Below are 11,724 nucleotides of genomic sequence, written 5' to 3'. Positions count from 1 at the left end.
TCCAGTGGTCATGTATGGATGTGAGAGTTGGACTATAAAGAAAGCTGAGCACCAAAGAATTGATGCTTTTGAACTGTGGTGTTGGAGAAGACTCTTGAGAGTCCCTTGGACTGCAAGGAGATCCAACCAGTCCATCCTAAAGGAGATCAGTCCTGGGTGTTCCTTGGAAGGACTGATGTTGAAGCTGAAACTCCAATACTTTGGCCACCTGATGTGAAGAGTTGACTCATTTGAAAAGACCCTGATGCTGGGAAAAATTGAGGGCAGGAGGAGAAGGGGACAACAGAGGATGAGATGGTTGGATGGCATCACTGACTCAACGGACATGGGTTTGGGTGAACTCTGGGAGTTGGTGATGGACAGGGAGGCCCTGCGTGCTGCGATTCACGGGGTCGCAAAGAGTCGGACACGACTGAGCGACTGATCTGATCTGATCTGATCAAGGACCCTAAGTGAAGTTGGTGGTAAACAATACAATGGCTTACTGGTAGTTTGGTGCAACTGCCTTGATTCACACTAAGGCTCCAGCACTTTTATTCACCAGAGCTTTTGAACCATCAGCTAATGTCAGTATAGGGAAGAAAAAGGCAAATAATGTATTACTATTAAAATAGTTTGACCTAGTGTATTGTCTGAAAGGATTTGTGCTATGCTGTGCTTAGTCGCTCAGTCATGTCCCGACTCTTGACCCATGGACTATAGTCTGCCAGGCTTCTCTATTCATGGGGATTCTCTAGGCAAGAATACTGGAGTGGGTTGCCATTCCCTTCTCCAAGGGATCTTCCCCACCCAGGGATCAAACCCAGGTGTCCCACATCACAGGTGGATTCTTTACCATCTGAGCCACCAAGGAAGCCCCAATATCCAAGAATTCATAAACTATACTTTGCTGATAACAGGCTCGAGGGTGTCTTAGAGATTCTCTGGACCACTGCCCTGAAGCTCTTCAAGGAATGGATGGAGAAATATAAATACATACATATACATGTACCTAGGTCATTATCAATGTGTTTAGTAAGCAGTTCATAAATATTCATCTACTAAATGAGCTCAGGTCAATGTGATTCATAAGTGTTGCCTATTTACAAAGACTTTCTAGCTCATGTGAGATTAGAAGACATACAGTATAACTGTATAGTTTGCTTGTCTTCCTTCTTTGCAGTGGTGCATACCTCTTCATGATTATGTTCTTGCAATAAATCTTAATATCTAGCTGAATAATGGAGCAAGCTTGGATAGACAGTGGAGTTGTAAGATGATATTCTTCATTTCTAGAGGCGAGTAGCAGCAGTATTAGTTTGCTGATTTGAGTTTCAACTCAAGTATCTGCTGCTATATTTCTTCTCAGTCTCCATGATTCCTTTTTCTTATTCTCATCACTTACATGTTGATGTTTTACAGAAAACCCTTCTCGTTCTACGCATTCTCTCTAATCACATCTCCTTTGTGGCTTCAATCAAGAATTGTTATATTACTGACTCCAAAATTAATTTGTATAGCTGGACCAGATCTTACTCTGGAACCTACATATCCACTTTACCTACGCTGCTTGAATTTCTCACTTGTTGCTCTACCTTTATTCACTATTGCAAATAATACCAGTATTATACATATGGTTGACCAAATCAGAAACAGAGAAATCAATCTTGACTCCCTTTTCCCACTGCCCCGTGAGTGAGATTTTTAAAAACAAATTAATGACATAATGATAAGATGCTTAAGCCTCTTAAGTGGCTCCCCATTGCCTTCCATGTAAAAATAAGGTTGCTTAGTATGGCACACAAGGCCCTCCTTGTAACAGCCCCTACCTTTCTCTAAAACATCATTTCTCATCCCTTTTGCCTTTTCACATTGTGTTTCTTTTTTTAAGTGTTGAAACCTTTGTCTGAACTGTGCTTTGGGGAATTAAAAGTAGGCTTAGTCTTGTGTAGTACACAATAGGCCAGAGAGTTAACAGGGAAGCAGTGCTCCTCCTGAGGCTGAGAGCAGCGGCCCTCATTAGCCAGAGGTCCCCTTTGGGTAAGATGACTGCCAGGGAGAGTTGGGACTTTGAAGTCTAAGCCTCTTTTGAAGAATTCCCCACCGTTACTAACTGGGAGGTTCTGGGTTTAAATTTTATGAAGGAAAATGTATTTTTTGGTCAACTTACTGTGCTGTCTGCTCATTAATCCTCCCAGTGGCTTCTCAAGTGACCTGTCTGCAGTGCATTTCCTCCTCTGCTTAAGGTCCAATTCATTTTAAGCATTTTATACATTAATGTTATCTATTTTAGAAATAATTTGTGTTTAACATTTTGGGTATTTTTATTACATTTAAACATGGTGTGAGATTTGACTTTTGTCAGTTTATTTTCATCGCATTTCTCACATTTCTGTTTTCAGCTGTGAAAGGATGGAAATTTTTAATTACAGTGTTAGTTTGCTGAGCATCTGAAATGTTGGTTTATCTATATAACTTTATAAAAGCTTTAAACATTATTTTGCCTCATGTCACTGTGAACAAAAAATATTGCCTGCCACTTCAGAAGATAATGAGTGCTGCCTGCCATCAAGCCAACATCTACATGCGCCCCTAGTGGCACTCCCTGAGGAGAATTCAGAAGGTAGAAAAACTAGATACTGACGTAGATAGTTAAGATGCATATCTGAAGAATAATTTCAGTGAGCCCAGCCTCTTGTATCTCCCTAGACGTAAAAAAGCACTAACATTGTTAAATTGAGACGTCTGTTCTTTGTGATTGGCAGTAATCATTCAGTCTTTAATTGCATGTTTTATTTTTACCTCTCAGCAAAAACTGTTTATTCTGACTCTTCCCTTACCTCTTGGGAGCCGTTTCTCAGAGCTATCTCAGAGGCTGTCTCCCAGACTGTAGTCCTCAGTAGTTCCCCAAATAAAATATAATTTGCAGCTTTTAGATTGTTTTTCTTCAGTCAACATAACTATTAAAAAGTTGATAGCCAAGATATTTTTAAAAGCATCAGTGTTAGATATTTCATTATTTCAACACTTGTTGAGATGTTTCATTCTGAAACCATCCACTCGCATACTTATTGGAGGTTACATCCTTGAAAGAATTTAAATGTATAGTTGTCCATAAGTACGCCCGCTTCCACCCCAGAATGAAATCATTCCTTCTGGTTTTCCAGTCAAGAAATAGTTTCACTAACGTTTTCAACACTTTTTTTTTTTTCATTAGCAGAAATAAGGGAGATGCCTAGGTCATCTTCTTTGTTTTTCATTCTTTCTAAAGAGATAGTGACCAAGGACTCCAGTGGTTAGGTCTCCACACTTCCACTGCCAAGGACCCGGGTCCCGTCCCTGGTCAGGGAACTAAGATCATGTGGCCAAAAGAGAAAAGAAGAAACAGTGACGAAAATCTTTTTCCTGAAGGAAAGTAATAGCCCAATTAAATCTTGATTTTATTTAGAAACCAGGTGGATTTTTAATAGAATGTGCCTTAGAAAATTTACAGTCTATGTCTGTTGAGCTCTTAGGCTATTCACCTGTTTTTTCTTTAGGTGATGCAAAAACTTTCTGGATGGAGCTGGAAGATGATGGGAAAGTGGATTTCATATTTGAACAAGTGCAAAATGTGCTGCAGTCACTGAAACAAAAGATCAAAGATGGGTCTGCCACAAATAAAGGTATGAAGCAATAAAAACTTTCAACACATTTAATGCTAAATATTACCCACTGGTAATACAGTTTAGTTCTAATTCCAGTATTGCTATTTGTTTTTAAAAGTCAAAATATTTTCTTTTGTTTTCTAAGAACCTAACATCAGTTCTGTTTGCTTTTTTTGTGTATATGCTCTGTTTCTATAAAAACTCATTTTTATACTATGAACACTTGTCGGAGAAGGCAATGGCACCCCACTCCAGTACTGTTGCCTGGAAAATCCCATGGACGGAGGAGCCTGGTAGGCTGCAGTCCATGGGATCGCTAAGAGTTGGACACGACTGAGCGACTTCACTTTCACTTTTCACTTTCATGCATTGGAGAAGGATATGGCAACCCACTCCAGTGTTCTTTCCTGGAGGATCCCACGGATGAGGGAGCCTGGTGGGCTGCCGTCTATGGGGTCACACAGAGTCGGACACGACTGAAGTGACTTAGCATAGCATAGCATGAACACTTGTAAAAGTGGATGAAGATGATTATTTTGAATAATAAATTATGAATAGATAAATAAATCTCTCTTTATTTCAGGCTACTTTTCTCTTCCTCACTTTATCTTTATGCAGGGGTGGAAGGGGTGTATTACAAAACTAGTATGTGCTCCTTGTAGAACATTTGGTACATACAGAAAAATACAACAGATTATCCATCACCCAATCTTTCAGAGACAGCTTAGACATATATGGATATGTTTTGCCTGCTTTAAACACATTTGCGTTAGTAGTCTTCAGAGAGCAAACCTTGTATTTTACGTAGGCAGTCAGTTCAGTCATCCAGGTTTTTATTTTTTCTGTTTGTCTTCAGCCCAGGTAGTTGTAGAATATAGACTTTTATATGGAAACTTCCTTCATTCCATCAGAATACATGATTTTCAAGCAAAATTTCCCCCCTCCTATTCTTTGTTTTCCCCAGGATATTCTTAATTCTTTTTGGATATTCTATGACATTAATCTATTGTGTGTTTGTCTACAAAATTAATACTGTCTTTCATTTTAATATTCTCATTCCTTCATGAATCTAATATATCTAGGTTTGAATTCACTTCTACCTCTTCCTATCTGATTGACCTGAAGTAAATAGTAAGCTACTAACCTCTAAGCTTCAATTTCTTTGTCTTTATTTATTTTTTTTTTAATTTCTTTTTTTTTTAATTTCTTTGTCTTTAAAGTAGATACTCATAAAAACCTCTCAGAGGAGTTCCAAAGATTGAATGAGATAAAGTATGTGTCAGTGAATTGCATAGCACAGGAGCTGACATCTTGAATAAAGGTGATGCTGCTGCTGATTGTTTTCATTCTTTTTTCCCTTCCTTAACAGAATACATCCAAGCAATGATTCTAGTAAAAGATGCAATTATAAACCACAATTCAACATTGATAAAGGGTATGTACATTTCTAATCCTAACCTACAATATTCTCTGCTGTTTTCTTGCTTTGAAGCAAGCCAGCCTTAATTATGTTGCATTAAGCAAAGACAGTTTAAGATAAAACTGCAGGATCCATATAGGTAAGTTATGGAAATCATGTGTTCCTAGTCAATGAAAAGTCCTGCCCATCCAGAGATAGGAAATGCACACTCTATTAAACCTCTCAGGAAGAACAAATGTATCTCTTCTTCAAAAAAGCTTCTCCTATAAGAAGCACAAACAGAATCCAAGACTCCAAACCATTGTAAACCTGCTTTGTGTAAAGAACAATGCTAGAAAGATATATTTTGGTATAGGTAAATTGATGGAAACTTTTTTCATTTCTAGATTATTATTAGAACATCAGTGTATCAACTTTAAAGGAATTGAACAAAGATGATGTACTAGGATTAGAAAAAGAAAAATTGAGAAGCTATTGTAGGTAAAAAACAAGGTCCTACTCTGTAGTACAGGGATCTGCGTTCAATATGCTATAATAGTCCATATTGGAGAAGAATATGAAGAAGAACATACGTGTGTGTGTGTGTGTGTGTGTGTGTGTGTATAACTGAGTCACATTGCTATATAACAAACACAACACTGTCTATCAATTATCCTTCAGTTTAAAAACTTTTTAATTAAAAAGTTATCAGAATCACTAGCTTATAAATCTTAGACTATCACCAATTTGCTAAAGCGTTGAGGAAGTACATTTTCTAAATTTTAATACTGCTAAATATTTTCAACAGATTATAATCATTTTAACTGTCATAATTTGGAGCCTTAGAGTTTTAAATCTCTGAAAATATGGTTTAACATCATCAGTTTATTTTTTATTTTTTAAAATATATATTTATTTTAATTGGAGGCTAATTACTTTACAATATTGTTTTGGTTTTGCCATACATCAACGTGAATCTGCCACAGGTGTACACATATTCCCCATCCTGAAACCCCCCTCTCACCTCCCTCCCCATACCATCCCTCTGGGTCTTCCCAGTACACCAGCCCCGAGTATCCTGTATCATGCATCGAACCTGGACTGGCAATTTGTTTCACATATGATATTACACATGTTTCAGTGCCATTCTCCCAAATCAGCCCACCCTCGCCCTCTCCCACAGAGTCCAAAAGACTGGTCTCTTTTGCTGTCTCTCATATAGGGTTATCGTTCCCATCTTTCTAAATTCCATATATATGCGGTACTGTATTGGTGTTTTTCTTTTTGGCTTACTTCACTCTGTATAATAGGCTCCAGTTTCATCCACCTTATTAGAACTGATTCAAATGTATTCTTTTTAATGGCTGAGTAATACTCCATTGTGTATATGCATCAGTTTATTTTAAAGAAAGGTTTTGTTATTCAGAAATGTTTTCAGTTTCAGTCGCTAATGTAAAGTTTCAGAAGAGAGTACATTCTTTCAAGAAAACAGTCTTTCTCCCAGTGGCCTACAGTAGTACTTAGAATCAACATACCCTTAAGGGGTTAGATTAGTTTTCTAAGAGAGAACCCTATAAGTGCAAGAGGTGGTAAGAAGAAATAATTCTAAACAGCTTTTTTCTTTCTAAATAATCTTCCCCAGTAAAAGAAAGTAAGTTGGGTTTTTGTCTTGGTTCTTTTAAAGTAATGATTTCATTAGTAGAAATGCAGAGTATTCTAGTTTCATATTTTTATATGTTCATCTGAAGTATAATAAATTTATCAAAATAGAAGTATATGTTTGCTAGTGGTAGAGCTAGCAAATGTTTTTAAAGTAATCAGGGAATTATGTAGTGACATTACTAGCAAATGTAGGGGTTAAACACTTCATAGTAACTTTATTAAACTTTAGGTTTCATATTAGTATTTATTTTAAAAGGAATACTAAGACTGGGAGAAACAAAAGGACTTGGTGTTGAGGTCAAAACAAGCCATCCCAGATCCAGCCTGAACTCCCCAAACCACTAATTTACGTTTGATTTTTCTTTGCTTGTGTATAATTCTATAAATATTTGCTGTGTCCCTATACAATGACCCTATACAGAGTCATTGGAAAAGACTGATGCTGGGAGGGATTGGGGGCAAGAGGAGAAGAGGACGACAGAGGATGAGATGGCTGGATGGCATCACTGACTCGATGGATGTGAGTCTGGGTGAACTCCAGGAGTTGATGATGGACAGGGAGGCCTGGCGTGCTGCGATTCATGGGGTCACAAAGAGTTGGACACGACTGAGCGACTGATCTGATCTGATTTGATCTGATCCCTATACAAAGAACTGGATACTGTTTTTTTGAAAGAAATTATTTCTCCTTTCTCCTCTTATCTAATGGTTAATATAAAATCTCCATGTTTTTTGGTAAATGTTGTTTCTGACTATGCTTATATACCTTTGTTATATTTGTTATCTGTTAGTATGGCATTATATGGCTCATTCAAAGAAATTTCCTGGGAAAAATCAGAAATTCTTAATTTGAAAAACTTACTTTTTTTTTTAAAGGCTGTGCCATGTGGCATTGGGTTATTACTTCCCCAAGCGGGGATTGAACTTTTGCCCCCTACTACATTGGGAGCACAGAGTCTTAGCCACTGGCCAAAACTTATTTATTAATCAGTTATTGTAGCTCTCTTCATCTATCAGATTTTAAATCTTCTTTCTTTACCTCAGTAACTAAAGAGGGATATTTGCTTTCCAGTTAGCCAAGGATGACCTTGGATTAGGGCTTCCCATGTGGCACTAGTGGTAAAGAACCTGCTTCCCAATGCAGGAAGCATGAGACGCAGGTTCGATCCCTGGGTCAGGAATATCCCCTGGAGTAGAGTATGGCAAATATTCTTGTATTCATCTCCAGTATTCTTGCCTGGAGAATGCCATGGACAGAGGAGCCTGGTGGCCTAAGGTCACAAAAAGCTGGACATGACTGAAGTGACACATGCATCTACACACATGACCCTGGATTATAACTTAAACTATTCTTTTATTTTCTTAAACTTTTTTTTCTGTTTAATAAGACTGGTCTACACTGAAGGACCAGTGCAAGTTAATAATAAGGCAGGAAAAGAATCACTTTTTTATTAAGGTCTACCACTGCATAGGAAAAAGCATGATTAAAAACAATTTTTTAAAAAACAAACATAGACTGTTCTGCATATTCACTTTTTTTTTTCCAAAATAAGAGCAGGAAATCTATGACTTTTTTTCATTAACTGCATAGCTTATTTGTGTAGTGAAGTCATGTTAGAGAGTAAGAATAGGTGAAGTTGGAAAACACAGCGACAAGAATGAACCAGGGACATCCTGGCTCAAGATGAAATTAAGTGCAGAAAGATACAGGGGAGACTTAAGAGAACTATGAATGAACAAATGAAAAGACAAAAAGAGCAGCCCAAATACTTTCCCTCTTCTACAAAAATAGAAAGTAATAGAATAATGAGAAAGCAAGAGAAACGTAAAGGCTTCCTATTTTGCGACCTTAATAGAGTCTCTGAGAGTTACACTATTTTTTCTGTAAAATACAAGCAGAAATAGGGATACTTGATGTTTGCTTTAAAGGATGATTAAAATTCAGATAAAGTTTGGGCCAAATTAGAATTTCTGCAATAGAAATTTCTTCTATGTCTTATTTTATCCTATCTTATTTTCTTAATATTTTTGAAAATGTTGATACCTAATTTTTGCCTCAATTTTGAAACCTTAATGGTTTCAGATTTAAGGGCTCCTTATATCTCTAGTTAATAGAGTTATTAGTTAGATATTACAGTGACTCATTTTTAACTTGTTCGTAATTTTTTCATGTAGATCATAGATCTGTGACCAAGAACGCAGAAGAAAACAAGTCAAGTTCATTGCCCTCGACGTCATATGAAGACTTCTTTCCAAAAGACTGCACCTCTCTGTATGTATAGAAGTTAAATTTATTTATGTTGTTAGTGCTTTTGCTCCCAGAAAGCGATTTACTGTTGCTAATCATTTGACCTAAGAGTAGATAAAGTGAAGTTGCTCAGTCGTGTCTGACTCTTTGCGGACTGTAGCCTACCATGCTCCTCTGTCCGTGGGATTTTCCAGGCAATAGTACTGGAGTGGGTTGCCATTACCTTCTCCAGAGGATCTTCCCGACCCAGGGATCGAACCCACGTCTCCCGCATTGTAAGCAAGATGCTTTACTGTCTGAGCCACCAGGGGAAAATATATTAAAAAAGGATTTTTTCCCATGAAAAGTTTTTTTTAAAAAATCTTCTTTATTTTGTATTGGAGTATAGCCGATTAACAATGCTGTGAAAGTTTCAGGTGGACGGCAAAGGTACTCAGCCATACATATATATGTATCCATTCTCCCCCAAACTCCCTGCCATCCAGGCTTCCATATAACATTAAGCAGAGTTCCCTGTGCTTTACAATAGGTCCTTGTTGGTTATCTATTTTAAATATAGCAGTGTATACCTGTCCATCCCAAACTCTCTAACCATCCATTTCCCCTACCCTTCTGGAAAAGTTTTAAAAGTTGTGTATTTTATGTAGGTTCATAATTCTCTACATAGGTTATTTGTTAAATCTGTAAGTAATAAAATCTTTTAATAAACTTTAGAACTAAGGATACCCCAGATACAATTTTTTCTCTTGAAAATATGCTGAGTTAATCCCTTCATAACAAAGAACTTCTTGAATCATCAGTATTTCATATTCCCCTTCCCCAAAAATAGGAGAAATAAATTGATGACATTTTGTTGAAAAGAATGCCACAGAACCCAGCTTGAAACATAATTTATTTGTTTTAAAGTTCAAAATCAAGTTGAAAAGGGAAATGAAACACTTAGTTTACTGGTTATACAACCCTAGTGGAATTGCTCAGTTGTGTCTGACTCTTTGCAGCCCCACAGACTGTAGCCTACCAGGCTCCTCCATCCATGGAATTTTCCAGGCAAGAGTACTAGAGTGGGTTGCTGTTTCCTTCTCTAGGGGATCTTCCTGACCCAGGAATCAAATCCAGGTCTCCTGCATTGCAGACAGACACTATACCCTCTGAGCCACACCGTAGCTATGTAAATCACTCAAGAGTAAATTAGTCTAGAACAAAACAAAGAACAAAGCTATGAGAGCTTAAGAGAATTTATTTCAGTAAGTACGGAATAAAGCCAAAGGTATATATATCCCAGGTAGACAAATAGTAGTGCTCCTAGCTCAGAATATACTATAATGCTTTATAAGAAAAAGTGGTAGAAAGGAACTTGGCACTTAATAATAAGGAAAGAGTAATTCCAGGCACAGTCTTTAAAAAAGAAGGAAATACTGAATACCAAAGTAAATAAAGAAATCAAAAACTTATTAAAATGGACTAGGCTAAGAAGATAGAAGTTAAATGGAAAAACAAAGCAAAATGGAAGAACAAAGCAAAAAATGCATAATAGACTATATTTTTACTATGGAATGTACCCCCAGTATTATTTAAAAACTACTAAGATAGATTGAAGTTATTTAAGGAAAATCATAACCTTACCTCCTTTTTTTTTGTTTCTTCCCTCATTTTTAATGTATTAGGTGCTATTGCATTGTAGTCCATGGATATGATAGATTTGCATTGATCTTTTAGCTGCATTCTCATTCAATATTTTTTACTATCTTTCTGAGAATTTTTAAGATTGAGAACATATAAAAGAGTATAGCAAAAACTATACTAACACCAGCCAGAACTAACAGCTATTAACATTTCATTGTATTTGCTTCCAGTGTCTTTTTTTAAAAGAAAACAAAACACTGTAGTCTCTTTGAGCCATACCTGACTTCTCACCCTGACAAAGTTCTGTTCTCCTCTCTGCCTTTATGAGCAGTCACTGTCATCAGTTATTTCTCTAGTTCATTTTTTTAATATTTACATAGCCATAAGTAATATTTAGTGCTGTTACTTATAGTTGTTAAATTTTACATAAATATTCATATATGTACCTTCTTACTTTACTCAGCATTAGTTTTGAGATCTAATCATGTTGCTTGCTGTGTTATAGATCTGTTTCATTCCCTTTAACTGTTGTTTGGATTTCCATAATGTGAAAATACATTTTATTTATTCATTCCTTTAAGGATGGATAGATCATTCTAAATATTACCTAATGTAAATAGTAGTACAGTGATCAGTTTTACCCTAAACTTTCTTTTAAGAAAGTATTCATTGTGAAAGTTGCTATTAAGGAACCCAAAGGTTTAGTCTGGAATCTATAAGATTACCCAAAATGTAGAAGAAAAGGGCAAATGGTTGAGAAAAAGAAGAGAATGATGAATAGTGTTCTTAAAAAGAAGCCATTACCAGAAAACCAATGATTTTAATGAACACTATAGAAATATTTTCTGGATTATCCATACGTTATAATGTTTTTTTAGAAAATGTTAAGAGTTTCAAGCTAAGATGATAGAGTTAGGGCCACTGTGCTGCTGCTCATAGCTCTAGTGAAGGAAATCACAATATCTAAACTAGGCTTCAGGATGGTTCCAGCAACTAGAAAATGAAAATACATGTTTTTCATTTAAAAATTTGTTACTTAGGGAATTCCCTGATTGTCCAGTGATTAAGACTCCATGTTCCCAGTACAGGGGACATGGGTTCTTTCCCTGATCGGGGAACTGAGATCTACACGCCATACAGCATGGCCAAAAGAAAAAAAAAGAATT

The 11,724-nt window shown here is 36.5% G+C and overlaps 1 protein-coding gene across 7 annotated transcripts in view; it reads left to right on the top strand.

Annotated features, from left to right (window-relative positions):
* SETDB2 (SET domain, bifurcated 2) overlaps positions 1 to 11,724 on the top strand; it is a 42,805-nt gene that overhangs the window by 6,571 nt on the left and 24,510 nt on the right. For 6 of the 7 annotated variants that reach the window (XM_010835700.1, XM_010835703.1, XM_010835701.1 and 3 more), the window contains 3 exons: positions 3,519 to 3,644; positions 4,996 to 5,061; positions 8,863 to 8,959. In XM_010835700.1, coding sequence (XP_010834002.1) covers positions 3,519 to 3,644; positions 4,996 to 5,061; positions 8,863 to 8,959 — 289 coding nt within the window. Of the gene's footprint in view, positions 1 to 807; positions 2,603 to 3,518; positions 3,645 to 4,995; positions 5,062 to 8,862; positions 8,960 to 11,724 lie in introns of those variants that run through there. The other variant, XM_010835702.1, reaches the window with a different exon arrangement.

Source organism: Bison bison, unplaced genomic scaffold (genome assembly GCF_000754665.1).
Source record: "Bison bison bison isolate TAMUID 2011002044 unplaced genomic scaffold, Bison_UMD1.0 scf7180017864048, whole genome shotgun sequence".
In the NCBI taxonomy this organism is placed as follows: domain Eukaryota; kingdom Metazoa; phylum Chordata; class Mammalia; order Artiodactyla; family Bovidae; genus Bison; species Bison bison.
The sequence above is the reverse complement of the archived record's forward strand: the minus strand, read 5'-3'. Positions and strand labels throughout refer to the sequence as shown.